This window comes from Hypomesus nipponensis, chromosome 9 (genome assembly GCF_054491055.1).
Source record: "Hypomesus nipponensis isolate SF chromosome 9, ASM5449105v1, whole genome shotgun sequence".
NCBI lineage: Eukaryota > Metazoa > Chordata > Actinopteri > Osmeriformes > Osmeridae > Hypomesus > Hypomesus nipponensis.
Window position 1 is genome coordinate 27,284,271 of NC_140369.1, and position 22,903 is coordinate 27,307,173.

Consider the following 22,903-nt stretch of genomic DNA (forward strand, 5'->3'; position numbering starts at 1 on the left):
CCAGGGTGGGGGGAGGGCCACTGCCACGCAGCATGCCTCGTTGGCGCAGTAAGCAGCGTGTCAGTCTCATAATCTGAAGGTCGTCTTGTCACTTCCGTTTCAAAATGGAATGGACGCACGGCAGAGGGTGTTTGCAGCTGGTGATCTTCAGCCAGCAACCGGGCTGCGCTTTTTTTTCTCCGCCGATACCTGGCAGGCCGTCAAGCGCCGTTTCCACAGCACCTTATGACCTGGGTGGGGGGAGGGCCACTGCCATGCAGCATGCCTCGTTGGCGCAGTAGGCAGCGCGTCAGTCTCATAATCTGAAGGTCGTGAGTTCGAGCCTCACACGGGGCAGGTATTTTAGAAAAAGTAGGACATTGTCACGTCCGTTTCAAAATGGAATGGACGCACGGCAGAGGGTGTTTGCAGCTGGTGATCTTCAGCCAGCAACCGGGCTGCGCTTTTTTTTCTCCGCCGATACCTGGCAGGCCGTCAAGCGCCGTTTCCACAGCACCTTCTGACCAGGGTGGGGGGAGGGCCACTGCCACGCAGCATGCCTCGTTGGCGCAGTAAGCAGCGTGTCAGTCTCATAATCTGAAGGTCGTCTTGTCACTTCTGTTTCAAAATGGAATAGAAGCACGGCAGAGGGTGTTTGCAGCTGGTGATCTTCAGCCAGCAACCGGGCTGCCTCTTTTTTTCTCTGCCGATACCTGGCAGGCCGTCAAGCGCCTTTTCCACAGCACCTTCTGACCTGGGTGGGGGGAGGGCCACTGCCATGCAGCATGCCTCGTTGGCGCAGTAGGCAGCGCCTCAGTCTCATAATCTGAAGGTCGTCTTGTCACTTCCATTTCAAAATGGAATGGACGCACGGCAGAGGGTGTTTGCAGCTGGTGATCTTCAGCCAGCAACCGGGCTGCGCTTTTTTTTCTCCGCCGATACCTGGCAGGCCGTCAAGCGCCGTTTCCACAGCACCTTATGACCTGGGTGGGGGGAGGGCCACTGCCATGCAGCATGCCTCGTTGGCGCAGTAGGCAGCGCGTCAGTCTCATAATCTGAAGGTTGTGAGTTCGAGCCTCACACGGGGCAGGTATTTTAGAAAAAGTAGGACATTGTCACGTCCGTTTCAAAATGGAATGGACGCACGGCAGAGGGTGTTTGCAGCTGGTGATCTTCAGCCAGCAACCGGGCTGCGCTTTTTTTTCTCCGCCGATACCTGGCAGGCCGTCAAGCGCCGTTTCCACAGCACCTTATGACCTGGGTGGGGGGAGGGCCACTGCCATGCAGCATGCCTCGTTGGCGCAGTAGGCAGCGCGTCAGTCTCATAATCTGAAGGTCGTGAGTTCGAGCCTCACACGGGGCAGGTATTTTAGAAAAAGTAGGACATTGTCACGTCCGTTTCAAAATGGAATGGACGCACGGCAGAGGGTGTTTGCAGCTGGTGATCTTCAGCCAGCAACCGGGCTGCGCTTTTTTTTCTCCGCCGATACCTGGCAGGCCGTCAAGCGCCGTTTCCACAGCACCTTCTGACCAGGGTGGGGGGAGGGCCACTGCCACGCAGCATGCCTCGTTGGCGCAGTAAGCAGCATGTCAGTCTCATAATCTGAAGGTCGTCTTGTCACTTCTGTTTCAAAATGGAATAGAAGCACGGCAGAGGGTGTTTGCAGCTGGTGATCTTCAGCCAGCAACCGGGCTGCGCTTTTTTTTCTCCGCCGATACCTGGCAGGCCGTCAAGCGCCTTTTCCACAGCACCTTCTGACCTGGGTGGGGGGAGGGCCACTGCCATGCAGCATGCCTCGTTGGCGCAGTAGGCAGCGCGTCAGTCTCATAATCTGAAGGTCGTCTTGTCACTTCCATTTCAAAATGGAATGGACGCACGGCAGAGGGTGTTTGCAGCTGGTGATCTTCAGCCAGCAACCGGGCTGCGCTTTTTTTTCTCCGCCGATACCTGGCAGGCCGTCAAGCGCCGTTTCCACAGCACCTTATGACCTGGGTGGGGGGAGGGCCACTGCCATGCAGCATGCCTCGTTGGCGCAGTAGGCAGCGCGTCAGTCTCATAATCTGAAGGTTGTGAGTTCGAGCCTCACACGGGGCAGGTATTTTAGAAAAAGTAGGACATTGTCACGTCCGTTTCAAAATGGAATGGACGCACGGCAGAGGGTGTTTGCAGCTGGTGATCTTCAGCCAGCAACCGGGCTGCGCTTTTTTTTCTCCGCCGATACCTGGCAGGCCGTCAAGCGCCGTTTCCACAGCACCTTCTGACCAGGGTGGGGGGAGGGCCACTGCCACGCAGCATGCCTCGTTGGCGCAGTAAGCAGCGTGTCAGTCTCATAATCTGAAGGTCGTCTTGTCACTTCTGTTTCAAAATGGAATAGAAGCACGGCAGAGGGTGTTTGCAGCTGGTGATCTTCAGCCAGCAACCGGGCTGCGCTTTTTTTTCTCCGCCGATACCTGGCAGGCCGTCAAGCGCCTTTTCCACAGCACCTTCTGACCTGGGTGGGGGGAGGGCCACTGCCATGCAGCATGCCTCGTAGGCGCAGTAGGCAGCGCGTCAGTCTCATAATCTGAAGGTCGTCTTGTCACTTCCATTTCAAAATGGAATGGACGCACGGCAGAGGGTGTTTGCAGCTGGTGATCTTCAGCCAGCAACCGGGCTGCGCTTTTTTTTCTCCGCCGATACCTGGCAGGCCGTCAAGCGCCGTTTCCACAGCACCTTATGACCTGGGTGGGGGGAGGGCCACTGCCATGCAGCATGCCTCGTTGGCGCAGTAGGCAGCGCGTCAGTCTCATAATCTGAAGGTCGTGAGTTCGAGCCTCACACGGGGCAGGTATTTTAGAAAAAGTAGGACATTGTCACGTCCGTTTCAAAATGGAATGGACGCACGGCAGAGGGTGTTTGCAGCTGGTGATCTTCAGCCAGCAACCGGGCTGCGCTTTTTTTTCTCCGCCGATACCTGGCAGGCCGTCAAGCGCCGTTTCCACAGCACCTTCTGACCAGGGTGGGGGGAGGGCCACTGCCACGCAGCATGCCTCGTTGGCGCAGTAAGCAGCGTGTCAGTCTCATAATCTGAAGGTCGTCTTGTCACTTCTGTTTCAAAATGGAATAGAAGCACGGCAGAGGGTGTTTGCAGCTGGTGATCTTCAGCCAGCAACCGGGCTGCGCTTTTTTTTCTCCGCCGATACCTGGCAGGCCGTCAAGCGCCTTTTCCACAGCACCTTCTGACCTGGGTGGGGGGAGGGCCACTGCCATGCAGCATGCCTCGTTGGCGCAGTAGGCAGCGCGTCAGTCTCATAATCTGAAGGTAGTGAGTTCGAGCCTCACACGGGGCAGGTATTTTAGAAAAAGTAGGACATTGTCACGTCCGTTTCAAAATGGAATGGACGCACGGCAGAGGGTGTTTGCAGCTGGTGATCTTCAGCCAGCAACCGGGCTGCGCTTTTTTTTCTCCGCCGATACCTGGCAGGCCGTCAAGCGCCGTTTCCACAGCACCTTCTGACCAGGGTGGGGGGAGGGCCACTGCCACGCAGCATGCCTCGTTGGCGCAGTAAGCAGCGTGTCAGTCTCATAATCTGAAGGTCGTCTTGTCACTTCTGTTTCAAAATGGAATAGAAGCACGGCAGAGGGTGTTTGCAGCTGGTGATCTTCAGCCAGCAACCGGGCTGCGCTTTTTTTTCTCCGCCGATACCTGGCAGGCCGTCAAGCGCCTTTTCCACAGCACCTTCTGACCTGGGTGGGGGGAGGGCCACTGCCATGCAGCATGCCTCGTTGGCGCAGTAGGCAGCGCGTCAGTCTCATAATCTGAAGGTCGTGAGTTCGAGCCTCACACGGGGCAGGTATTTTAGAAAAAGTAGGACATTGTCACGTCCGTTTCAAAATGGAATGGACGCACGGCAGAGGGTGTTTGCAGCTGGTGATCTTCAGCCAGCAACCGGGCTGCGCTTTTTTTTCTCCGCCGATACCTGGCAGGCCGTCAAGCGCCGTTTCCACAGCACCTTCTGACCAGGGTGGGGGGAGGGCCACTGCCACGCAGCATGCCTCGTTGGCGCAGTAAGCAGCGTGTCAGTCTCATAATCTGAAGGTCGTCTTGTCACTTCTGTTTCAAAATGGAATAGAAGCACGGCAGAGGGTGTTTGCAGCTGGTGATCTTCAGCCAGCAACCCGGCTGCGCTTTTTTTTCTCCGCCGATACCTGGCAGGCCGTCAAGCGCCTTTTCCACAGCACCTTCTGACCTGGGTGGGGGGAGGGCCACTGCCATGCAGCATGCCTCGTTGGTGCAGTAGGCAGCGCGTCAGTCTCATAATCTGAAGGTCGTGAGTTCGAGCCTCACACGGGGCAGGTATTTTAGAAAAAGTAGGACATTGTCACGTCCGTTTCAAAATGGAATGGACGCACGGCAGAGGGTGTTTGCAGCTGGTGATCTTCAGCCAGCAACCGGGCTCCGCTTTTTTTTGTCCGCCGATAACTGGCAGGCTGTCAAGCGCCTTTTCCACAGCACCTTCTGACCTGGGTGGGGGGAGGGCCACTGCCATGCAGCATGCCTCGTTGGCGCAGTAGGCAGCGCGTCAGTCTCATAATCTGAAGGTCGTCTTGTCACTTCCATTTCAAAATGGAATGGACGCACGGCAGAGGGTGTTTGCAGCTGGTGATCTTCAGCCAGCAACCGGGCTGCGCTTTTTTTTCTCCGCCGATACCTGGCAGGCCGTCAAGCGCCGTTTCCACAGCACCTTCTGACCAGGGTGGGGGGAGGGCCACTGCCACGCAGCATGCCTCGTTGGCGCAGTAAGCAGCGTGTCAGTCTCATAATCTGAAGGTCGTCTTGTCACTTCTGTTTCAAAATGGAATAGAAGCACGGCAGAGGGTGTTTGCAGCTGGTGATCTTCAGCCAGCAACCGGGCTGCGCTTTTTTTTCTCCGCCGATACCTGGCAGGCCGTCAAGCGCCTTTTCCACAGCACCTTCTGACCTGGGTGGGGGGAGGGCCACTGCCATGCAGCATGCCTCGTTGGCGCAGTAGGCAGCGCGTCAGTCTCATAATCTGAAGGTCGTGAGTTCGAGCCTCACACGGGGCAGGTATTTTAGAAAAAGTAGGACATTGTCACGTCCGTTTCAAAATGGAATGGACGCACGGCAGAGGGTGTTTGCAGCTGGTGATCTTCAGCCAGCAACCGGGCTGCGCTTTTTTTTCTCCGCCGATACCTGGCAGGCCGTCAAGCGCCGTTTCCACAGCACCTTCTGACCAGGGTGGGGGGAGGGCCACTGCCACGCAGCATGCCTCGTTGGCGCAGTAAGCAGCGTGTCAGTCTCATAATCTGAAGGTCGTCTTGTCACTTCTGTTTCAAAATGGAATAGAAGCACGGCAGAGGGTGTTTGCAGCTGGTGATCTTCAGCCAGCAACCGGGCTGCGCTTTTTTTTCTCCGCCGATACCTGGCAGGCCGTCAAGCGCCTTTTCCACAGCACCTTCTGACCTGGGTGGGGGGAGGGCCACTGCCATGCAGCATGCCTCGTTGGCGCAGTAGGCAGCGCGTCAGTCTCATAATCTGAAGGTCGTGAGTTCGAGCCTCACACGGGGCAGGTATTTTAGAAAAAGTAGGACATTGTCACGTCCGTTTCAAAATGGAATGGACGCACGGCAGAGGGTGTTTGCAGCTGGTGATCTTCAGCCAGCAACCGGGCTGCGCTTTTTTTTCTCCGCCGATACCTGGCAGGCCGTCAAGCGCCGTTTCCACAGCACCTTCTGACCAGGGTGGGGGGAGGGCCACTGCCACGCAGCATGCCTCGTTGGCGCAGTAAGCAGCGTGTCAGTCTCATAATCTGAAGGTCGTCTTGTCACTTCTGTTTCAAAATGGAATAGAAGCACGGCAGAGGGTGTTTGCAGCTGGTGATCTTCAGCCAGCAACCCGGCTGCGCTTTTTTTTCTCCGCCGATACCTGGCAGGCCGTCAAGCGCCTTTTCCACAGCACCTTCTGACCTGGGTGGGGGGAGGGCCACTGCCATGCAGCATGCCTCGTTGGTGCAGTAGGCAGCGCGTCAGTCTCATAATCTGAAGGTCGTGAGTTCGAGCCTCACACGGGGCAGGTATTTTAGAAAAAGTAGGACATTGTCACGTCCGTTTCAAAATGGAATGGACGCACGGCAGAGGGTGTTTGCAGCTGGTGATCTTCAGCCAGCAACCGGGCTCCGCTTTTTTTTGTCCGCCGATAACTGGCAGGCTGTCAAGCGCCTTTTCCACAGCACCTTCTGACCTGGGTGGGGGGAGGGCCACTGCCATGCAGCATGCCTCGTTGGCGCAGTAGGCAGCGCGTCAGTCTCATAATCTGAAGGTCGTCTTGTCACTTCCATTTCAAAATGGAATGGACGCACGGCAGAGGGTGTTTGCAGCTGGTGATCTTCAGCCAGCAACCGGCTGCGCTTTTTTTTCTCCGCCGATACCTGGCAGGCCGTCAAGCGCCTTTTCCACAGCACCTTCTGACCTGGGTGGGGGGAGGGCCACTGCCATGCAGCATGCCTCGTTGGCGCAGTAGGCAGCGCGTCAGTCTCATAATCTGAAGGTCGTCTTGTCACTTCCGTTTCAAAATGGAATGGAAGCACGGCAGAGGGTGTTTGCAGCTGGTGATATTCAGCCAGCAACCGGGCTGCGCTTTTTTTCTCCGCCGATACCTGGCAGGCCGTCAAGCGCCTTTTCCACAGCACCTTCTGACCTGGGTGGGGGGAGGGCCACTGCCATGCAGCATGCCTTGTTGGCGCAGTAGGCAGCGCGTCAGTCTCATAATCTGAAGGTCGTGAGTTTGAGCCTCACACGGGGCAGGTATTTTAGAAAAAATAGGACATTGTCACGTCCGTTTCAAAATGGAATGGACGCACGGCAGAGGGTGTGCAGCTGGTGATCTTCAGCCAGCAACCGGGCTGCGCTATTTTTTCCTCCGCCGATACCTGGCAGGCTGTCAAGCGCCGTTTCCACAGCACCTTCTGACCTGGGTTGGGGGAGGGCCACTGCCATGCAGCATGCCTCGTTGGCGCAGTAGGCAGCGCGTCAGTCTCATAATCTGAAGGTCGTCTTGTCACTTCCGTTTCAAAATGGAATGGAAGCACGGCAGAGGGTGTTTGCAGCTGGTGATCTTCAGCCAGCAACCGGGCTGTGCTTTTTTTCTCCGCCGATACCTGGCAGGCCGTCAAGCGCCTTTTCCACAGCACCTTCTGACCTGGGTGGGGGGAGGGCCACTGCCATGCAGCATGCCTTGTTGGCGCAGTAGGCAGCGCGTCAGTCTCATAATCTGAAGGTCGTGAGTTCGAGCCTCACACGGGGCAGGTATTTTAGAAAAAGTAGGACATTGTCACTTCCGTTTCAAAATGGAATGGAAGCACGGCAGAGGGTGTTTGCAGCTGGTGATCTTCAGCCAGCAACCGGGCTGCGCTTTTTTTTCTCCGCCGATACCTGGCAGGCCGTCAAGCGCCGTTTCCACAGCACCTTCTGACCAGGGTGGGGGGAGGGCCACTGCCACGCAGCATGCCTCGTTGGCGCAGTAAGCAGCGTGTCAGTCTCATAATCTGAAGGTCGTCTTGTCACTTCTGTTTCAAAATGGAATAGAAGCACGGCAGAGGGTGTTTGCAGCTGGTGATCTTCAGCCAGCAACCGGGCTGCGCTTTTTTTTTTTTTTCGCCGATACCTGGCAGGCCGTCAAGCGCCTTTTCCACAGCACCTTCTGACCTGGGTGGGGGGAGGGCCACTGCCATGCAGCATGCCTCGTTGGCGCAGTAGGCAGCGCGTCAGTCTCATAATCTGAAGGTCGTCTTGTCACTTCCATTTCAAAATGGAATGGACGCACGGCAGAGGGTGTTTGCAGCTGGTGATCTTCAGCCAGCAACCGGGCTGCGTTTTTTTTTCTCCGCCGATACCTGGCAGGCCGTCAAGCGCCGTTTCCACAGCACCTTATGACCTGGGTGGGGGGAGGGCCACTGCCATGCAGCATGCCTCGTTGGCGCAGTAGGCAGCGCGTCAGTCTCATAATCTGAAGGTCGTGAGTTCGAGCCTCACACGGGGCAGGTATTTTAGAAAAAGTAGGACATTGTCACGTCCGTTTCAAAATGGAATGGACGCACGGCAGAGGGTGTTTGCAGCTGGTGATCTTCAGCCAGCAACCGGGCTGCGCTTTTTTTTCTCCGCCGATACCTGGCAGGCCGTCAAGCGCCGTTTCCACAGCACCTTCCGACCAGGGTGGGGGGAGGGCCACTGCCACGCAGCATGCCTCGTTGGCGCAGTAAGCAGCGTGTCAGTCTCATAATCTGAAGGTCGTCTTGTCACTTCTGTTTCAAAATGGAATAGAAGCACGGCAGAGGGTGTTTGCAGCTGGTGATCTTCAGCCAGCAACCGGGCTGCGCTTTTTTTTCTCCGCCGATACCTGGCAGGCCGTCAAGCGCCTTTTCCACAGCACCTTCTGACCTGGGTGGGGGGAGGGCCACTGCCATGCAGCATGCCTCGTTGGCGCAGTAGGCAGCGCGTCAGTCTCATAATCTGAAGGTCGTGAGTTCGAGCCTCACATGGGGCAGGTATTTTAGAAAAAGTAGGACATTGTCACGTCCGTTTCAAAATGGAATGGACGCACGGCAGAGGGTGTTTGCAGCTGGTGATCTTCAGCCAGCAACCGGGCTGCGCTTTTTTTTCTCCGCCGATACCTGGCAGGCCGTCAAGCGCCGTTTCCACAGCACCTTCTGACCAGGGTGGGGGGAGGGCCACTGCCACGCAGCATGCCTCGTTGGCGCAGTAAGCAGCGTGTCAGTCTCATAATCTGAAGGTCGTCTTGTCACTTCTGTTTCAAAATGGAAGAGAAGCACGGCAGAGGGTGTTTGCAGCTGGTGATCTTCAGCCACCAACCGGGCTGCGCTTTTTTTTCTCCGCCGATACCTGGCAGGCCGTCAAGCGCCTTTTCCACAGCACCTTCTGACCTGGGTGGGGGGAGGGCCACTGCCATGCAGCATGCCTCGTTGGCGCAGTAGGCAGCGCGTCAGTCTCATAATCTGAAGGTCGTGAGTTCGAGCCTCACACGGGGCAGGTATTTTAGAAAAAGTAGGACATTGTCACGTCCGTTTCAAAATGGAATGGACGCACGGCAGAGGGTGTTTGCAGCTGGTGATCTTCAGCCAGCAACCGGGCTCCGCTTTTTTTTGTCCGCCGATAACTGGCAGGCTGTCAAGCGCCTTTTCCACAGCACCTTCTGACCTGGGTGGGGGGAGGGCCACCGCCATGCAGAATGCCTCGTTGGCGCAGTAGGCAGCGCGTCAGTCTCATAATCTGAAGGTCGTGAGTTCGAGCCTCACACAGGGCAGGTATTTTAGAAAAAGTAGGTAGGACATTGTCACGTCCGTTTCAAAATGGAATGGACGCACGGCAGAGGGTGTTTGCAGCTGGTGATCTTCAGCCAGCAACCGGCTGCGCTTTTTTTTCTCCGCCGATACCTGGCAGGCCGTCAAGCGCCTTTTCCACAGCACCTTCTGACCTGGGTGGGGGGAGGGCCACTGCCATGCAGCATGCCTCGTTGGCGCAGTAGGCAGCGCGTCAGTCTCATAATCTGAAGGTCGTCTTGTCACTTCCGTTTCAAAATGGAATGGAAGCACGGCAGAGGGTGTTTGCAGCTGGTGATCTTCAGCCAGCAACCGGGCTGCGCTTTTTTTCTCCGCCGATACCTGGCAGGCCGTCAAGCGCCTTTTCCACAGCACCTTCTGACCTGGGTGGGGGGAGGGCCACTGCCATGCAGCATGCCTTGTTGGCGCAGTAGGCAGCGCGTCAGTCTCATAATCTGAAGGTCGTGAGTTTGAGCCTCACACGGGGCAGGTATTTTAGAAAAAATAGGACATTGTCACGTCCGTTTCAAAATGGAATGGACGCACGGCAGAGGGTGTGCAGCTGGTGATCTTCAGCCAGCAACCGGGCTGCGCTATTTTTTCCTCCGCCGATACCTGGCAGGCTGTCAAGCGCCGTTTCCACAGCACCTTCTGACCTGGGTTGGGGGAGGGCCACTGCCATGCAGCATGCCTCGTTGGCGCAGTAGGCAGCGCGTCAGTCTCATAATCTGAAGGTCGTCTTGTCACTTCCGTTTCAAAATGGAATGGAAGCACGGCAGAGGGTGTTTGCAGCTGGTGATCTTCAGCCAGCAACCGGGCTGTGCTTTTTTTCTCCGCCGATACCTGGCAGGCCGTCAAGCGCCTTTTCCACAGCACCTTCTGACCTGGGTGGGGGGAGGGCCACTGCCATGCAGCATGCCTTGTTGGCGCAGTAGGCAGCGCGTCAGTCTCATAATCTGAAGGTCGTGAGTTTGAGCCTCACACGGGGCAGGTATTTTAGAAAAAATAGGACATTGTCACGTCCGTTTCAAAATGGAATGGACGCACGGCAGAGGGTGTGCAGCTGGTGATCTTCAGCCAGCAACCGGGCTGCGTTATTTTTTCCTCCGCCGATACCTGGCAGGCTGTCAAGCGCCGTTTCCACAGCACCTTCTGACCTGGGTTGGGGGAGGGCCACTGCCATGCAGCATGCCTCGTTGGCGCAGTAGGCAGCGCGTCAGTCTCATAATCTGAAGGTCGTCTTGTCACATCCGTTTCAAAATGGAATGGACGCACGGCAGAGGGTGTTTGCAGCTGGTGATCTTCAGCCAGCAACCGGGCTGCGCTTTTTTTCTCCGCCGATACCTGGCAGGCCGTCAAGCGCCTTTTCCACAGCACCTTCTGACCTGGGTGGGGGGAGGGCCACTGCCATGCAGCATGCCTCGTTGGCGCAGTAGGCAGCGCGTCAGTCTCATAATCTGAAGGTCGTGAGTTTGAGCCTCACACGGGGCAGGTATTTTAGAAAAAATAGGACATTGTCACGTCCGTTTCAAAATGGAATGGACGCACGGCAGAGGGTGTTTGCAGCTGGTGATCTTCAGCCAGCAACCGGGCTGCGCTTTTTTTTCTCCGCCGATACCTGGCAGGCCGTCAAGCGCCGTTTCCACAGCACCTTCCGACCAGGGTGGGGGGAGGGCCACTGCCACGCAGCATGCCTCGTTGGCGCAGTAAGCAGCGTGTCAGTCTCATAATCTGAAGGTCGTCTTGTCACTTCTGTTTCAAAATGGAATAGAAGCACGGCAGAGGGTGTTTGCAGCTGGTGATCTTCAGCCAGCAACCGGGCTGCGCTTTTTTTTCTCCGCCGATACCTGGCAGGCCGTCAAGCGCCTTTTCCACAGCACCTTCTGACCTGGGTGGGGGGAGGGCCACTGCCATGCAGCATGCCTCGTTGGCGCAGTAGGCAGCGCGTCAGTCTCATAATCTGAAGGTCGTGAGTTCGAGCCTCACATGGGGCAGGTATTTTAGAAAAAGTAGGACATTGTCACGTCCGTTTCAAAATGGAATGGACGCACGGCAGAGGGTGTTTGCAGCTGGTGATCTTCAGCCAGCAACCGGGCTGCGCTTTTTTTTCTCCGCCGATACCTGGCAGGCCGTCAAGCGCCGTTTCCACAGCACCTTCTGACCAGGGTGGGGGGAGGGCCACTGCCACGCAGCATGCCTCGTTGGCGCAGTAAGCAGCGTGTCAGTCTCATAATCTGAAGGTCGTCTTGTCACTTCTGTTTCAAAATGGAAGAGAAGCACGGCAGAGGGTGTTTGCAGCTGGTGATCTTCAGCCACCAACCGGGCTGCGCTTTTTTTTCTCCGCCGATACCTGGCAGGCCGTCAAGCGCCTTTTCCACAGCACCTTCTGACCTGGGTGGGGGGAGGGCCACTGCCATGCAGCATGCCTCGTTGGCGCAGTAGGCAGCGCGTCAGTCTCATAATCTGAAGGTCGTGAGTTCGAGCCTCACACGGGGCAGGTATTTTAGAAAAAGTAGGACATTGTCACGTCCGTTTCAAAATGGAATGGACGCACGGCAGAGGGTGTTTGCAGCTGGTGATCTTCAGCCAGCAACCGGGCTCCGCTTTTTTTTGTCCGCCGATAACTGGCAGGCTGTCAAGCGCCTTTTCCACAGCACCTTCTGACCTGGGTGGGGGGAGGGCCACCGCCATGCAGAATGCCTCGTTGGCGCAGTAGGCAGCGCGTCAGTCTCATAATCTGAAGGTCGTGAGTTCGAGCCTCACACAGGGCAGGTATTTTAGAAAAAGTAGGTAGGACATTGTCACGTCCGTTTCAAAATGGAATGGACGCACGGCAGAGGGTGTTTGCAGCTGGTGATCTTCAGCCAGCAACCGGCTGCGCTTTTTTTTCTCCGCCGATACCTGGCAGGCCGTCAAGCGCCTTTTCCACAGCACCTTCTGACCTGGGTGGGGGGAGGGCCACTGCCATGCAGCATGCCTCGTTGGCGCAGTAGGCAGCGCGTCAGTCTCATAATCTGAAGGTCGTCTTGTCACTTCCGTTTCAAAATGGAATGGAAGCACGGCAGAGGGTGTTTGCAGCTGGTGATCTTCAGCCAGCAACCGGGCTGCGCTTTTTTTCTCCGCCGATACCTGGCAGGCCGTCAAGCGCCTTTTCCACAGCACCTTCTGACCTGGGTGGGGGGAGGGCCACTGCCATGCAGCATGCCTTGTTGGCGCAGTAGGCAGCGCGTCAGTCTCATAATCTGAAGGTCGTGAGTTTGAGCCTCACACGGGGCAGGTATTTTAGAAAAAATAGGACATTGTCACGTCCGTTTCAAAATGGAATGGACGCACGGCAGAGGGTGTGCAGCTGGTGATCTTCAGCCAGCAACCGGGCTGCGCTATTTTTTCCTCCGCCGATACCTGGCAGGCTGTCAAGCTCCGTTTCCACAGCACCTTCTGACCTGGGTTGGGGGAGGGCCACTGCCATGCAGCATGCCTCGTTGGCGCAGTAGGCAGCGCGTCAGTCTCATAATCTGAAGGTCGTCTTGTCACTTCCGTTTCAAAATGGAATGGAAGCACGGCAGAGGGTGTTTGCAGCTGGTGATCTTCAGCCAGCAACCGGGCTGTGCTTTTTTTCTCCGCCGATACCTGGCAGGCCGTCAAGCGCCTTTTCCACAGCACCTTCTGACCTGGGTGGGGGGAGGGCCACTGCCATGCAGCATGCCTTGTTGGCGCAGTAGGCAGCGCGTCAGTCTCATAATCTGAAGGTCGTGAGTTTGAGCCTCACACGGGGCAGGTATTTTAGAAAAAATAGGACATTGTCACGTCCGTTTCAAAATGGAATGGACGCACGGCAGAGGGTGTGCAGCTGGTGATCTTCAGCCAGCAACCGGGCTGCGTTATTTTTTCCTCCGCCGATACCTGGCAGGCTGTCAAGCGCCGTTTCCACAGCACCTTCTGACCTGGGTTGGGGGAGGGCCACTGCCATGCAGCATGCCTCGTTGGCGCAGTAGGCAGCGCGTCAGTCTCATAATCTGAAGGTCGTCTTGTCACATCCGTTTCAAAATGGAATGGACGCACGGCAGAGGGTGTTTGCAGCTGGTGATCTTCAGCCAGCAACCGGGCTGCGCTTTTTTTCTCCGCCGATACCTGGCAGGCCGTCAAGCGCCTTTTCCACAGCACCTTCTGACCTGGGTGGGGGGAGGGCCACTGCCATGCAGCATGCCTCGTTGGCGCAGTAGGCAGCGCGTCAGTCTCATAATCTGAAGGTCGTGAGTTTGAGCCTCACACGGGGCAGGTATTTTAGAAAAAATAGGACATTGTCACGTCCGTTTCAAAATGGAATGGACGCACGGCAGAGGGTGTGCAGCTGGTGATCTTCAGCCAGCAACCGGGCTGCGCTATTTTTTCCTCCGCCGATACCTGGCAGGCTGTCAAGCGCCGTTTCCACAGCACCTTCTGACCTGGGTTGGGGGAGGGCCACTGCCATGCAGCATGCCTCGTTGGCGCAGTAGGCAGCGCGTCAGTCTCATAATCTGAAGGTCGTGAGTTCGAGCCTCACACGGGGCAGGTATTTTAGAAAAATAGGACATTGTCACGTCCGTTTCAAAATGGAATGGACGCACGGCAGAGGGTGTGCAGCTGGTGATCTTCAGCCAGCAACCGGGCTGCGCTATTTTTTCCTCCGCCGATACCTGGCAGGCTGTCAAGCGCCGTTTCCACAGCACCTTCTGACCTGGGTTGGGGGAGGGCCACTGCCATGCCGCATGCCTCGTTGGCGCAGTAGGCAGCGCGTCAGTCTCATAATCTGAAGGTCGTCTTGTCACTTCCGTTTCAAAATGGAATGGAAGCACGGCAGAGGGTGTTTGCAGCTGGTGATCTTCAGCCAGCAACCGGGCTGCGCTTTTTTTCTCCGCCGATACCTGGCAGGCTGTCAAGCGCCGTTTCCACAGCACCTTCTGACCTGGGTTGGGGGAGGGCCACTGCCATGCCGCATGCCTCGTTGGCGCAGTAGGCAGCGCGTCAGTCTCATAATCTGAAGGTCGTCTTGTCACTTCCGTTTCAAAATGGAATGGAAGCACGGCAGAGGGTGTTTGCAGCTGGTGATCTTCAGCCAGCATCCGGGCTGCGCTTCTTTTTTTTTCGCCGATACCTGGCAGGCCGTCAAGCGCCGTTTCACAGCACCTTCTGATCTGGGTTGGGGGAGGGCCACTGCCATGCAGCATGCCTCGTTGGCGCAGTAGGCAGCGCGTCAGTCTCATAATCTGAAGGTCGTGGTTTCGAGCCTCACACGGGGCAGGTATTTTAGAAAAAGTAGGACATTGTCTTGTACGTTTCAAAATGGAATGGACGCACGGCAGAGGGTGTGCAGGTGGTGATTTTCAGCCAGCAACCGGGCTGCGCTATTTTTTCCTCCGCCGATACCTGGCAGGCTGTCAAGCGCCGTTTCCACAGCACCTTCTGACCTGGGTTGGGGGAGGGCCACTGCCATGCAGCATGCCTCGTTGGCGCAGTAGGCAGCGCGTCAGTCTCATAATCTGAAGGTCGTGAGTTCGAGCCTCACACGGGGCAGGTATTTTAGAAAAAGTAGGACATTGTCTTGTACGTTTCAAAATGGAATGGACGCACGGCAGAGGGTGTTTGCAGCTGGTGATCTTCAGCCAGCAACCGGGCTGCGCTTTTTTTTCCTCAGACGATACCTGGCAGGCCGTCAAGCGCCGTTTCCACAGCACCTTCTGACCTGGATCGGGGGAGGGCCACTGCTGTGCAGCATGCCTCGTTGGCGCAGTAGGCAGCGCATCAGTCTCATAATCTGAAGGTCGTGAGTTCGAGCCTCACACGGGGCATGTATTTTAGAAAAAGTAGGACATTGTCTTGTACGTTTCAAAATGGAATGGACGCACGGCAGAGGGTGTTTGCAGCTGGTGATCTTCAGCCAGCAACCGGGCTGCGCTTTTTTTTCCTCAGACGATACCTGGCAGGCCGTCAAGCGCCGTTTCCACAGCACCTTCTGACCTGGATCGGGGGAGGGCCACTGCCACGCAGCATGCCTCGTTGGCGCAGTAGGCAGCGCATCAGTCTCATAATCTGAAGGTCGTGAGTTCGAGCCTCACACGGGGCAGGTATTTTAGAAAAAGTAGGACATTGTCACATCCCTTTCAAAATGGAATGGACGCACGGCAGAGGGTGTTTTCAGCTGGTGATCTTCAGCCAGCAACCGGGCTGCGCTTTTTTTTCCTCAGACGATACCTGGCAGGCCGTCAAGCGCCGTTTCCACAGCACCTTCTGACCTGGATCGGGGGAGGGCCACTGCTGTGCAGCATGCCTCGTTGGCGCAGTAGGCAGCGCATCAGTCTCATAATCTGAAGGTCGTGAGTTCGAGCCTCACACGGGGCAGGTATTTTAGAAAAAATAGGACATTGTCACGTCCGTTTCAAAATGGAATGGACGCACGGCAGAGGGTGTTTGCAGCTGGTGATCTTCAGCCAGCAACCGGGCTGCGTTTTTTTTTCTCCGCCAATTCTGAAGAAGTTAAAATTCAACGTACTAAGTCTAAGTCTTGGATCAAAAGTTTTCTAAGTTTGAAACAGTACAGGAAATCCGACAGAGTTTGATGCAAAGAGTTTTATTAGAATCCAAAAAGGCAGGGTGATTCCAAAAAAACGTGAGTGTGATTCTGCAGAACCAGACTGAAGAAATTCTCTCCAAACACTCTCTTTTATATCAAAACCTTATCAGTTCTGTAAGTTTTACTACTGGTACAATATTTGTTTTTTCACAATTCCTTTAACTTCTTATTGGATCTCTCTCTCTCTCTCTGAGAGATTCAGATAGCAGGTGCATAGAGAAGTCATCTATTTTTTGTAGACCTATTCTGACCTTGACGGCCAGTTACACTGGGCTCCGGCCTCATTAACTGCTGTTTTTTTTTTTGTTTTTCACATGATAGGAACTTGCTCACATAGATTTATTTCACACTCATTCACAATCATCCAGATTGACACTTTTGGGCTTAATTTTCCTTCTATCTCTTAGGGGAAATACTAAACAGTCAACAACTTTGCATCAGGCTTTTTCCATAGTGTAACTATAAAAATATAAGATATAACATATAAAGATGTAAAGTATATAAGTATGAAGTATACAAGTATTAAGTATAAACGTAATCAAATGGCATTCTTCATCATATAATCCATACTCATTCTTCATCTTCGAAATTACAACAGTGTGATATTATTCCACTTCAGTCCCCCCTGTGAGACTTATAAAATCTCACCACAACTCATAATGTGAACACTATTGTAATTAGACAACAGAAACAATATCGGAGTAATATAAGTGCTGATCAAATATCAGTAGTCAAAAGCACATAAGGTACTCATTTAGTGTGACAGTAAATCATAGTAAAGCAGTAGGCAGCGCGTCAGTCTCATAATCTGAAGGTCTGGAATTGAACCCTGGACAACTGCTTGGAAGCCAGCTATGCTTGCCACTATACCACCAATGCCCACAACAGCATTCATGATCGCACGGCTTTTGGAGCCACGGTTCAACTTTTCACACCACCAGCTCTTGGCCACCCGAGATCTTCCCGAAGCTGATCGATTGTCCAGGAGCTCATACGACTTTTCTAATGCCCGCAAGCGGTTGAATGTCACAAGATAAAACACATCTTTCTTAAGTTTCTGCATTGGCCGGGAATTGAACCCGGGTCAACCGCGCGGCAGTCTGCTATGAATAGTCTTAACTTCCTTAACTTTTCCCATTCATTCTCTATGGCTATCCTTAACCATATCGAATACTACCATGTGTGGCCACTATGGGGATTTGGGGGGCGCTGTTTCGCGGTTTTCTTACGCGATAGAGAGAAGCGTCTCAGATCAGAATATTTTTTGAGAGATCAGTACACGTCGATCTGCATTGAGGTAAGATATCCATCTGGATAGATCTAAAGATAGCCCCAGTGGATGGAAATGCTGCCACAACTCTTCTGCAACATCCTGCCAGCATTTCTCACCCACAAAAAAGCCATCTGCAAAACAGTAATGGATGAGCTATGTCGCACAGGGAGGTCGGCCACAGACATGGCAAATCAGCTGAATGAGGCTCTGCACCTACGGTACGAGAGGGCACACCTTGCCTATCTGTTGACTGTGCAGAATGTGCAAGATGGTGACTCCGGCCTGTATGGGCAGAAGACCATCACAGGCACCATGCGGAAGGACAACACCCCTGATCCCTTTGGTACCTACGACTTGACCGATGGCTGGTGTGGGGTAGCCATCAGTCCCCGCTACCTAGTAGACTGCCTCGTGCATGAGTACCACCGTAAGGAGAAGACCCTCACTCTTGTCCTACAAGGCACTTTTGGGCAGGTCATTCGAGCTGACCACACTCGGAAGGTGGCCCGGAAGGTGGTGCTCTCATCCGGAACCATGTCCTCGTACTCCGTGATGAACGAGAACTGGATGATCCTGTCCTGGGTGATGCTTCAGTCAGAGAGTGATCGGTCGCTGGAACCCATGTACGAGGGGCTGTCTCATCGCTACGACTCAGCTGGACTGCCGAAGGCAAAGTACCAGTGGGTGGACAGGTAAAAGCCAGATCACAGCTTTTTTATTCAATTCTACATAGGACAGAAACATTTAGCAAAATATAATATACTATATAATTACAGGAGAGTAACTGTATGCAAGTGACATGGAAACTCAAAGCCTATCATTAATTAAATTGTTTCTTCTCTCTCTCTCACTGTGTGAGCAGGGACTGCTGTGCTGATTTCCGGATCCCAAACCTTGACCCCCAGGAGCACCTCCACTGGGATTCATGGAAAACCACGGAAGCTGTGGTGACGGAGGCAACATCTGGGAACCTGACCAACTCCCGGGGAAAGTACAGCAGCGACATCACTGTCAAACTGGACCTTTTCCATTGCATGCGGCGGTTCTCCAGGGAGTGCGTGTCAGAGCACCATACACTCCACAGCACTTTCTACCGGTTCCTCAGTGCCGCATTCTGTGTGGTGGACCAGACCGACCTGCAGAGGCTGACGGAGGCATACGCCTTCTGTGGGATCAGGCCTGCCAATCCCACAAAGCAGCATATCCGGGAACACTGCCGGACCAAGGTACTTTTGAATGTTCATAACATTAATAATGCTTGTTATGTTATAACATAAATAAAAAAATACGTAATTTCATTTCTGTATTCCGTTAATGCATATGAAATCATCTGTAATACTTTTTTCAATTGTAAGGTACCACAACCTACAGAGCTGCTGGAGAGAGTGGAGAGCGTCCTCAAGCAGTTCTTCCTAGAGACAGATCCCAATGGTGTCTACCTCTTCAAGCCGTCCATGCTGAAGCTGTGGAGACTCCAGAGGGTGCACATCCTGAGAGGCTGCCTGAGTGATCCAGAGGAGGAGGACGGGATCCTTTACAGACACGGAGGAACAGTGCAGCTCAACCACGTCAAGGGTGAAGGAGCAGCTGTGCCAGTGTGGATCCCTGTGAGAGGCACCTCCCAACAGGAGGGCTTCCATTCGCATCAGGCACGGTGGATCACAGGCAACTGTGTTTCCTCTGAGCTCTTCCAGGCACAAGGCATGATGGGCATGGCACGGTGGAACTTTCAGAGATTGGTGGATCTGAAGTTACCTGACGTGAAGCTACCTGCAGTCTTTGACCCAGTGCTCATCATGCAGCTGAACGTGGCATCGGAGAGGGTGACCGGCCATGCCAAATACCCTGCACTGCAGTTGAGCCACAGAGACACAGGGGAGAGATTTGGCCTGCAGTATGTGGAGCCAGGCTGTCGCCCCGTGCCTCTGGACTGGTTCAAGAACAGGTCCCAGGGGGCTGATGAAGAGGGAGCTGAGGAAGAGGAGGCTGACCAGGTGGTCGCCGACCAGCCCTTCATCACGCCAGAAGACAATGTAAGTTGCATTGATAGCACTTTGTAATTTACCCTTTCAAACTTACACAGGTTATACCTGCAGACTAAGCACACATGTTTAAATAATTGAAATGCATGAACTACCTCTGTTGCAGGATGACATCTTTGGAGAGGCTTCTAGAGTCTTGCCCCAGACCACAGTCCAGCCAACCCACCGATTAACCGCCACTCAAGGTTATTTTGCAAATATCGCTCATTTTACACATCTGCTAGTAAAATGTGAATGAGATGCAACACTCAAGTTGCACTGATGCTTGATAGAGCAAGATTGTATATTTATTATGTGTTATTTCTACTTGTCTTCAGGTCTGCCAACGACACCTGCACTGCCCATCACAGCAAACCCGCGTGCTGCTCGCACAATGTCCATCAATGCAGGCGGGCTTCTGTACGTCTTGGACCATTCCCGGTGGACAGAGGCCATGAAGGAGGTCATCGACGGCCTCATAGGAATCCACCAAGGGTCCAAGGATTTCCTGCAGAGGGTGGACAGTGACTACGCTGGCTTGGTGCAGGCTGCTTCCCGTGATCCCAATAGCCTGTTGCATCCAACAACAAAGCAACACATTTCACAGTATGTGAAGCATTGGGCAAAGCGGACCAACGCCAGCACGTCCCTGAACACCAGCCCAGAGAAACTCCTGGAGACGCAGCAGCTGTGGCAGCACCTGACGGCAGAGAGTGAGACCAAGAGCGTGCCGGTGGTGACCATACCACCTGCTGCGGTCAATCCACCTGGCATCTCAGTATGGCCTTTTACATTGGTTTGATATATAGCAGATAACCAGTGCCACTAAATGGTATTATTGAAAGAAATACAATAAATAATTTGTAATAAACATAGTCGTGACCGGGATTCGACACGGGTACCCCATTTTTTCCTTTACAGGTACAGGCGTCTGCCCACCGCGTGGAAGGCAGCTATGCTTGCCACTATACCACCAATGCCCACAACAGCCTCCATGATCGCACGGCATTTGGAGCCACGGTTCAACTTTTCACACCACTGACTGACGTCCAACGAGTAAGAGATTGCCCTAAGCCTGGTATATATTCTGCCGAGTTTGGAACACTTGGCCTAATCTGGATGTGTTCGACCGTCACAAGAGACAAAATGCCTCTTCACGGTTTGTATTGTCTGGGAATGGAGCCACTATACCTACGATGCCCCAAAAAAGCATCAAGGACCGCACAACATGTCGAGCCACAGTTCACCTTTTCAAACCCACTTACTGACGTGAAAGCAACGAGACGGCGTTAGCACCCTACAAAAGTGGCAGCGGTGGGATTCGAACCCACGCCTCCGGAGAGACTGGAGCCTAAATCCAGCGCCTTGGACCGCTCGGCCACGCTACCCCGTTGTCAGCTCTTGGCCACCCGAGATTTTCCCGAAGCTGATCGATTGTCCAGGAGCTCATACGACTTTTCTAATGCCCGCAAGCGGTTGAATGTCACAAGATAAAACACATCTTTCTCAAGTTTCTGCATTGGCCGGGAATCGAACCCGGGTCAACTGCTTGGAAGGCAGCTATGCTTGTCACTATACCACCAATGCCCAAAACAGCCTCCATGATCGCACGGCATTTGGAGCCACGGTTCAACTTTTAACACCACCGACTGACGTCCAACGAGTAAGAGATTGCCCTAAGCCTGGTATATACTTCTGCCGAGTTTGGAACACTTGGCCTAATCTGGATGTGTTCGACCGTCACAAGAGACAAAATGCCTCTTCACGGTTTGTATTGTCTGGGAATGGAGCCACTATACCTACGATGCCCCCAAAAAGCATCAAGGACCGCACAACATTTCGAGCCACAGTTCACCTTTTCAAACCCACTTACTGACGTGAAAGCAACGAGACGGCGTTAGCACCCTACCAAAGTGGTAGCGGTGGGATTCGAACCCACGCCTCCGGAGAGACTGGAGCCTTAATCCAGCGCCTTGGACCGCTCGGCCACGCTACCTTGTTGTCAGCTCTTGGCCACCCGAGATCTTCCCGAAGCTGATCGATTGTCCAGGAGCTCATACAACTTTTCTAATGCCCGCAAGCGGTTGAATGTCACAAGATAAAACACATCTTTCTCAAGTTTCTGCATTGGCCGGGAATCGAAACCTGGTCAACTGCTTGGAAGGCAGCTATGCTTGCCACTATACCACCAATGCCCACAACTGCCTCCATGATCGCACGGCATTTGGAGCCACGGTTCAACTTTTCACACCACCGACTGACGTCCAACGAGTAAGAGATTGCCCTAAGCCTGGTATATACTTCTGCCGAGTTTGGAACACTTGGCCTAATCTGGATGTGTTCGACCGTCACAAGAGACAAAATGCCTCTTCACGGTTTGTATTGTCTGGGAATGGAGCCACTATACCTACGATGCCCCCAAAAAGCATCAAGGACCGCACAACATTTCGAGCCACAGTTCACCTTTTCAAACCCACTTACTGACGTGAAAGCAACGAGACGGCGTTAGCACCCTACAAAAGTGGCAGCGGTGGGGTTCGAACCCACGCCTCCGGAGAGACTGGAGCCTTAATCCAGCGCCTTGGACCGCTCGGCCACGCTACCTTGTTGTCAGCTCTTGGCCACCCGAGATCTTCCCGAAGCTGATCGATTGTCCAGGAGCTCATACAACTTTTCTAATGCCCGCAAGCGGTTGAATGTCACAAGATAAAACACATCTTTCTCAAGTTTCTGCATTGGCCGGGAATCGAAACCGGGTCAACTGCTTGGAAGGCAGCTATGCTTGCCACTATACCACCAATGCCCACAACTGCCTCCATGATCGCACGGCATTTGGAGCCACGGTTCAACTTTTCACACCACCGACTGACGTCCAACGAGTAAGAGATTGCCCTAAGCCTGGTATATACTTCTGCCGAGTTTGGAACACTTGGCCTAATCTGGATGTGTTCGACCGTCACAAGAGACAAAATGCCTCTTCACGGTTTGTATTGTCTGGGAATGGAGCCACTATACCTACGATGCCCCCAAAAAGCATCAAGGACCGCACAACATTTCGAGCCACAGTTCACCTTTTCAAACCCACTTACTGACGTGAAAGCAACGAGACGGCGTTAGCACCCTACAAAAGTGGCAGCGGTGGGATTCGAACCCACGCCTCCGGAGAGACTGGAGCCTTAATCCAGCGCCTTGGACCGCTCGGCCACGCTACCTTGTTGTCAGCTCTTGGCCACCCGAGATCTTCCCGAAGCTGATCGATTGTCCAGGAGCTCATACAACTTTTCTAATGCCCGCAAGCGGTTGAATGTCACAAGATAAAACACATCTTTCTCAAGTTTCTGCATTGGCCGGGAATCGAAACCGGGTCAACTGCTTGGAAGGCAGCTATGCTTGCCACTATACCACCAATGCCCACAACTGCCTCCATGATCGCACGGCATTTGGAGCCACGGTTCAACTTTTCACACCACCGACTGACGTCCAACGAGTAAGAGATTGCCCTAAGCCTGGTATATTCTTCTGCCGAGTTTGGAACACTTGGCCTAATCTGGATGTGTTCGACCGTCACAAGAGACGAAATGCCTCTTCACGGTTTGTATTGTCTGGGAATGGAGCCACTATACCTACGATGCCCCAAAAAAGCATCAAGGACCGCACAACATTTCGAGCCACAGTTCACCTTTT

The 22,903-nt window shown here is 54.0% G+C and overlaps 1 protein-coding gene and 36 non-coding genes across 37 annotated transcripts; 32 read left to right on the forward strand and 5 right to left on the reverse strand.

Annotated features, from left to right (window-relative positions):
* Window positions 1-263: 263 nt before the first annotated feature.
* On the forward strand, window positions 264-336 carry trnam-cau (transfer RNA methionine (anticodon CAU)). Its single transcript has one exon. It is a non-coding gene; the product is annotated as a tRNA-Met (tRNA).
* A 659-nt stretch (window positions 337-995) lies between these two features.
* trnam-cau (transfer RNA methionine (anticodon CAU)) lies at window positions 996-1,068 on the forward strand. Its single transcript has one exon. It is a non-coding gene; the product is annotated as a tRNA-Met (tRNA).
* A 201-nt stretch (window positions 1,069-1,269) lies between these two features.
* Window positions 1,270-1,342, forward strand: trnam-cau (transfer RNA methionine (anticodon CAU)). Its single transcript has one exon. It is a non-coding gene; the product is annotated as a tRNA-Met (tRNA).
* Window positions 1,343-2,001: 659 nt separating this feature from the next.
* On the forward strand, window positions 2,002-2,074 carry trnam-cau (transfer RNA methionine (anticodon CAU)). The gene has a single exon. It is a non-coding gene; the product is annotated as a tRNA-Met (tRNA).
* Window positions 2,075-2,733: 659 nt separating this feature from the next.
* On the forward strand, window positions 2,734-2,806 carry trnam-cau (transfer RNA methionine (anticodon CAU)). Its single transcript has one exon. It is a non-coding gene; the product is annotated as a tRNA-Met (tRNA).
* A 430-nt stretch (window positions 2,807-3,236) lies between these two features.
* trnam-cau (transfer RNA methionine (anticodon CAU)) lies at window positions 3,237-3,309 on the forward strand. Its single transcript has one exon. It is a non-coding gene; the product is annotated as a tRNA-Met (tRNA).
* A 430-nt stretch (window positions 3,310-3,739) lies between these two features.
* Window positions 3,740-3,812, forward strand: trnam-cau (transfer RNA methionine (anticodon CAU)). The gene has a single exon. It is a non-coding gene; the product is annotated as a tRNA-Met (tRNA).
* A 430-nt stretch (window positions 3,813-4,242) lies between these two features.
* On the forward strand, window positions 4,243-4,315 carry trnam-cau (transfer RNA methionine (anticodon CAU)). The gene has a single exon. It is a non-coding gene; the product is annotated as a tRNA-Met (tRNA).
* A 659-nt stretch (window positions 4,316-4,974) lies between these two features.
* On the forward strand, window positions 4,975-5,047 carry trnam-cau (transfer RNA methionine (anticodon CAU)). The gene has a single exon. It is a non-coding gene; the product is annotated as a tRNA-Met (tRNA).
* A 430-nt stretch (window positions 5,048-5,477) lies between these two features.
* Window positions 5,478-5,550, forward strand: trnam-cau (transfer RNA methionine (anticodon CAU)). The gene has a single exon. It is a non-coding gene; the product is annotated as a tRNA-Met (tRNA).
* A 430-nt stretch (window positions 5,551-5,980) lies between these two features.
* On the forward strand, window positions 5,981-6,053 carry trnam-cau (transfer RNA methionine (anticodon CAU)). The gene has a single exon. It is a non-coding gene; the product is annotated as a tRNA-Met (tRNA).
* A 657-nt stretch (window positions 6,054-6,710) lies between these two features.
* Window positions 6,711-6,783, forward strand: trnam-cau (transfer RNA methionine (anticodon CAU)). Its single transcript has one exon. It is a non-coding gene; the product is annotated as a tRNA-Met (tRNA).
* A 428-nt stretch (window positions 6,784-7,211) lies between these two features.
* Window positions 7,212-7,284, forward strand: trnam-cau (transfer RNA methionine (anticodon CAU)). The gene has a single exon. It is a non-coding gene; the product is annotated as a tRNA-Met (tRNA).
* Window positions 7,285-7,946: 662 nt separating this feature from the next.
* Window positions 7,947-8,019, forward strand: trnam-cau (transfer RNA methionine (anticodon CAU)). Its single transcript has one exon. It is a non-coding gene; the product is annotated as a tRNA-Met (tRNA).
* Window positions 8,020-8,449: 430 nt separating this feature from the next.
* On the forward strand, window positions 8,450-8,522 carry trnam-cau (transfer RNA methionine (anticodon CAU)). Its single transcript has one exon. It is a non-coding gene; the product is annotated as a tRNA-Met (tRNA).
* A 430-nt stretch (window positions 8,523-8,952) lies between these two features.
* trnam-cau (transfer RNA methionine (anticodon CAU)) lies at window positions 8,953-9,025 on the forward strand. The gene has a single exon. It is a non-coding gene; the product is annotated as a tRNA-Met (tRNA).
* A 201-nt stretch (window positions 9,026-9,226) lies between these two features.
* Window positions 9,227-9,299, forward strand: trnam-cau (transfer RNA methionine (anticodon CAU)). Its single transcript has one exon. It is a non-coding gene; the product is annotated as a tRNA-Met (tRNA).
* A 432-nt stretch (window positions 9,300-9,731) lies between these two features.
* trnam-cau (transfer RNA methionine (anticodon CAU)) lies at window positions 9,732-9,804 on the forward strand. The gene has a single exon. It is a non-coding gene; the product is annotated as a tRNA-Met (tRNA).
* Window positions 9,805-10,232: 428 nt separating this feature from the next.
* trnam-cau (transfer RNA methionine (anticodon CAU)) lies at window positions 10,233-10,305 on the forward strand. The gene has a single exon. It is a non-coding gene; the product is annotated as a tRNA-Met (tRNA).
* A 428-nt stretch (window positions 10,306-10,733) lies between these two features.
* trnam-cau (transfer RNA methionine (anticodon CAU)) lies at window positions 10,734-10,806 on the forward strand. Its single transcript has one exon. It is a non-coding gene; the product is annotated as a tRNA-Met (tRNA).
* A 430-nt stretch (window positions 10,807-11,236) lies between these two features.
* On the forward strand, window positions 11,237-11,309 carry trnam-cau (transfer RNA methionine (anticodon CAU)). Its single transcript has one exon. It is a non-coding gene; the product is annotated as a tRNA-Met (tRNA).
* Window positions 11,310-11,739: 430 nt separating this feature from the next.
* trnam-cau (transfer RNA methionine (anticodon CAU)) lies at window positions 11,740-11,812 on the forward strand. The gene has a single exon. It is a non-coding gene; the product is annotated as a tRNA-Met (tRNA).
* A 201-nt stretch (window positions 11,813-12,013) lies between these two features.
* trnam-cau (transfer RNA methionine (anticodon CAU)) lies at window positions 12,014-12,086 on the forward strand. Its single transcript has one exon. It is a non-coding gene; the product is annotated as a tRNA-Met (tRNA).
* A 432-nt stretch (window positions 12,087-12,518) lies between these two features.
* trnam-cau (transfer RNA methionine (anticodon CAU)) lies at window positions 12,519-12,591 on the forward strand. Its single transcript has one exon. It is a non-coding gene; the product is annotated as a tRNA-Met (tRNA).
* A 428-nt stretch (window positions 12,592-13,019) lies between these two features.
* Window positions 13,020-13,092, forward strand: trnam-cau (transfer RNA methionine (anticodon CAU)). Its single transcript has one exon. It is a non-coding gene; the product is annotated as a tRNA-Met (tRNA).
* Window positions 13,093-13,520: 428 nt separating this feature from the next.
* Window positions 13,521-13,593, forward strand: trnam-cau (transfer RNA methionine (anticodon CAU)). Its single transcript has one exon. It is a non-coding gene; the product is annotated as a tRNA-Met (tRNA).
* A 200-nt stretch (window positions 13,594-13,793) lies between these two features.
* Window positions 13,794-13,866, forward strand: trnam-cau (transfer RNA methionine (anticodon CAU)). Its single transcript has one exon. It is a non-coding gene; the product is annotated as a tRNA-Met (tRNA).
* Window positions 13,867-14,795: 929 nt separating this feature from the next.
* On the forward strand, window positions 14,796-14,868 carry trnam-cau (transfer RNA methionine (anticodon CAU)). The gene has a single exon. It is a non-coding gene; the product is annotated as a tRNA-Met (tRNA).
* Window positions 14,869-15,070: 202 nt separating this feature from the next.
* trnam-cau (transfer RNA methionine (anticodon CAU)) lies at window positions 15,071-15,143 on the forward strand. The gene has a single exon. It is a non-coding gene; the product is annotated as a tRNA-Met (tRNA).
* A 202-nt stretch (window positions 15,144-15,345) lies between these two features.
* trnam-cau (transfer RNA methionine (anticodon CAU)) lies at window positions 15,346-15,418 on the forward strand. Its single transcript has one exon. It is a non-coding gene; the product is annotated as a tRNA-Met (tRNA).
* Window positions 15,419-15,620: 202 nt separating this feature from the next.
* On the forward strand, window positions 15,621-15,693 carry trnam-cau (transfer RNA methionine (anticodon CAU)). Its single transcript has one exon. It is a non-coding gene; the product is annotated as a tRNA-Met (tRNA).
* A 1,592-nt stretch (window positions 15,694-17,285) lies between these two features.
* On the forward strand, window positions 17,286-20,021 carry LOC146274389 (uncharacterized). Its single transcript, XM_084704047.1, has 5 exons — window positions 17,286-17,890; window positions 18,061-18,424; window positions 18,554-19,231; window positions 19,347-19,425; window positions 19,558-20,021. Exons 1-5 carry the CDS (start codon window positions 17,343-17,345, stop codon window positions 20,019-20,021), a joined length of 2,133 nt encoding a protein of 710 aa, XP_084560173.1. The 5' UTR covers window positions 17,286-17,342.
* A 504-nt stretch (window positions 20,022-20,525) lies between these two features.
* On the reverse strand, window positions 20,526-20,607 carry trnal-uag (transfer RNA leucine (anticodon UAG)). Its single transcript has one exon. It is a non-coding gene; the product is annotated as a tRNA-Leu (tRNA).
* Window positions 20,608-20,734: 127 nt separating this feature from the next.
* Window positions 20,735-20,806, reverse strand: trnag-ucc (transfer RNA glycine (anticodon UCC)). Its single transcript has one exon. It is a non-coding gene; the product is annotated as a tRNA-Gly (tRNA).
* A 327-nt stretch (window positions 20,807-21,133) lies between these two features.
* Window positions 21,134-21,215, reverse strand: trnal-aag (transfer RNA leucine (anticodon AAG)). The gene has a single exon. It is a non-coding gene; the product is annotated as a tRNA-Leu (tRNA).
* Window positions 21,216-21,741: 526 nt separating this feature from the next.
* Window positions 21,742-21,823, reverse strand: trnal-aag (transfer RNA leucine (anticodon AAG)). The gene has a single exon. It is a non-coding gene; the product is annotated as a tRNA-Leu (tRNA).
* Window positions 21,824-22,349: 526 nt separating this feature from the next.
* trnal-aag (transfer RNA leucine (anticodon AAG)) lies at window positions 22,350-22,431 on the reverse strand. The gene has a single exon. It is a non-coding gene; the product is annotated as a tRNA-Leu (tRNA).
* Window positions 22,432-22,903: the final 472 nt, after the last annotated feature.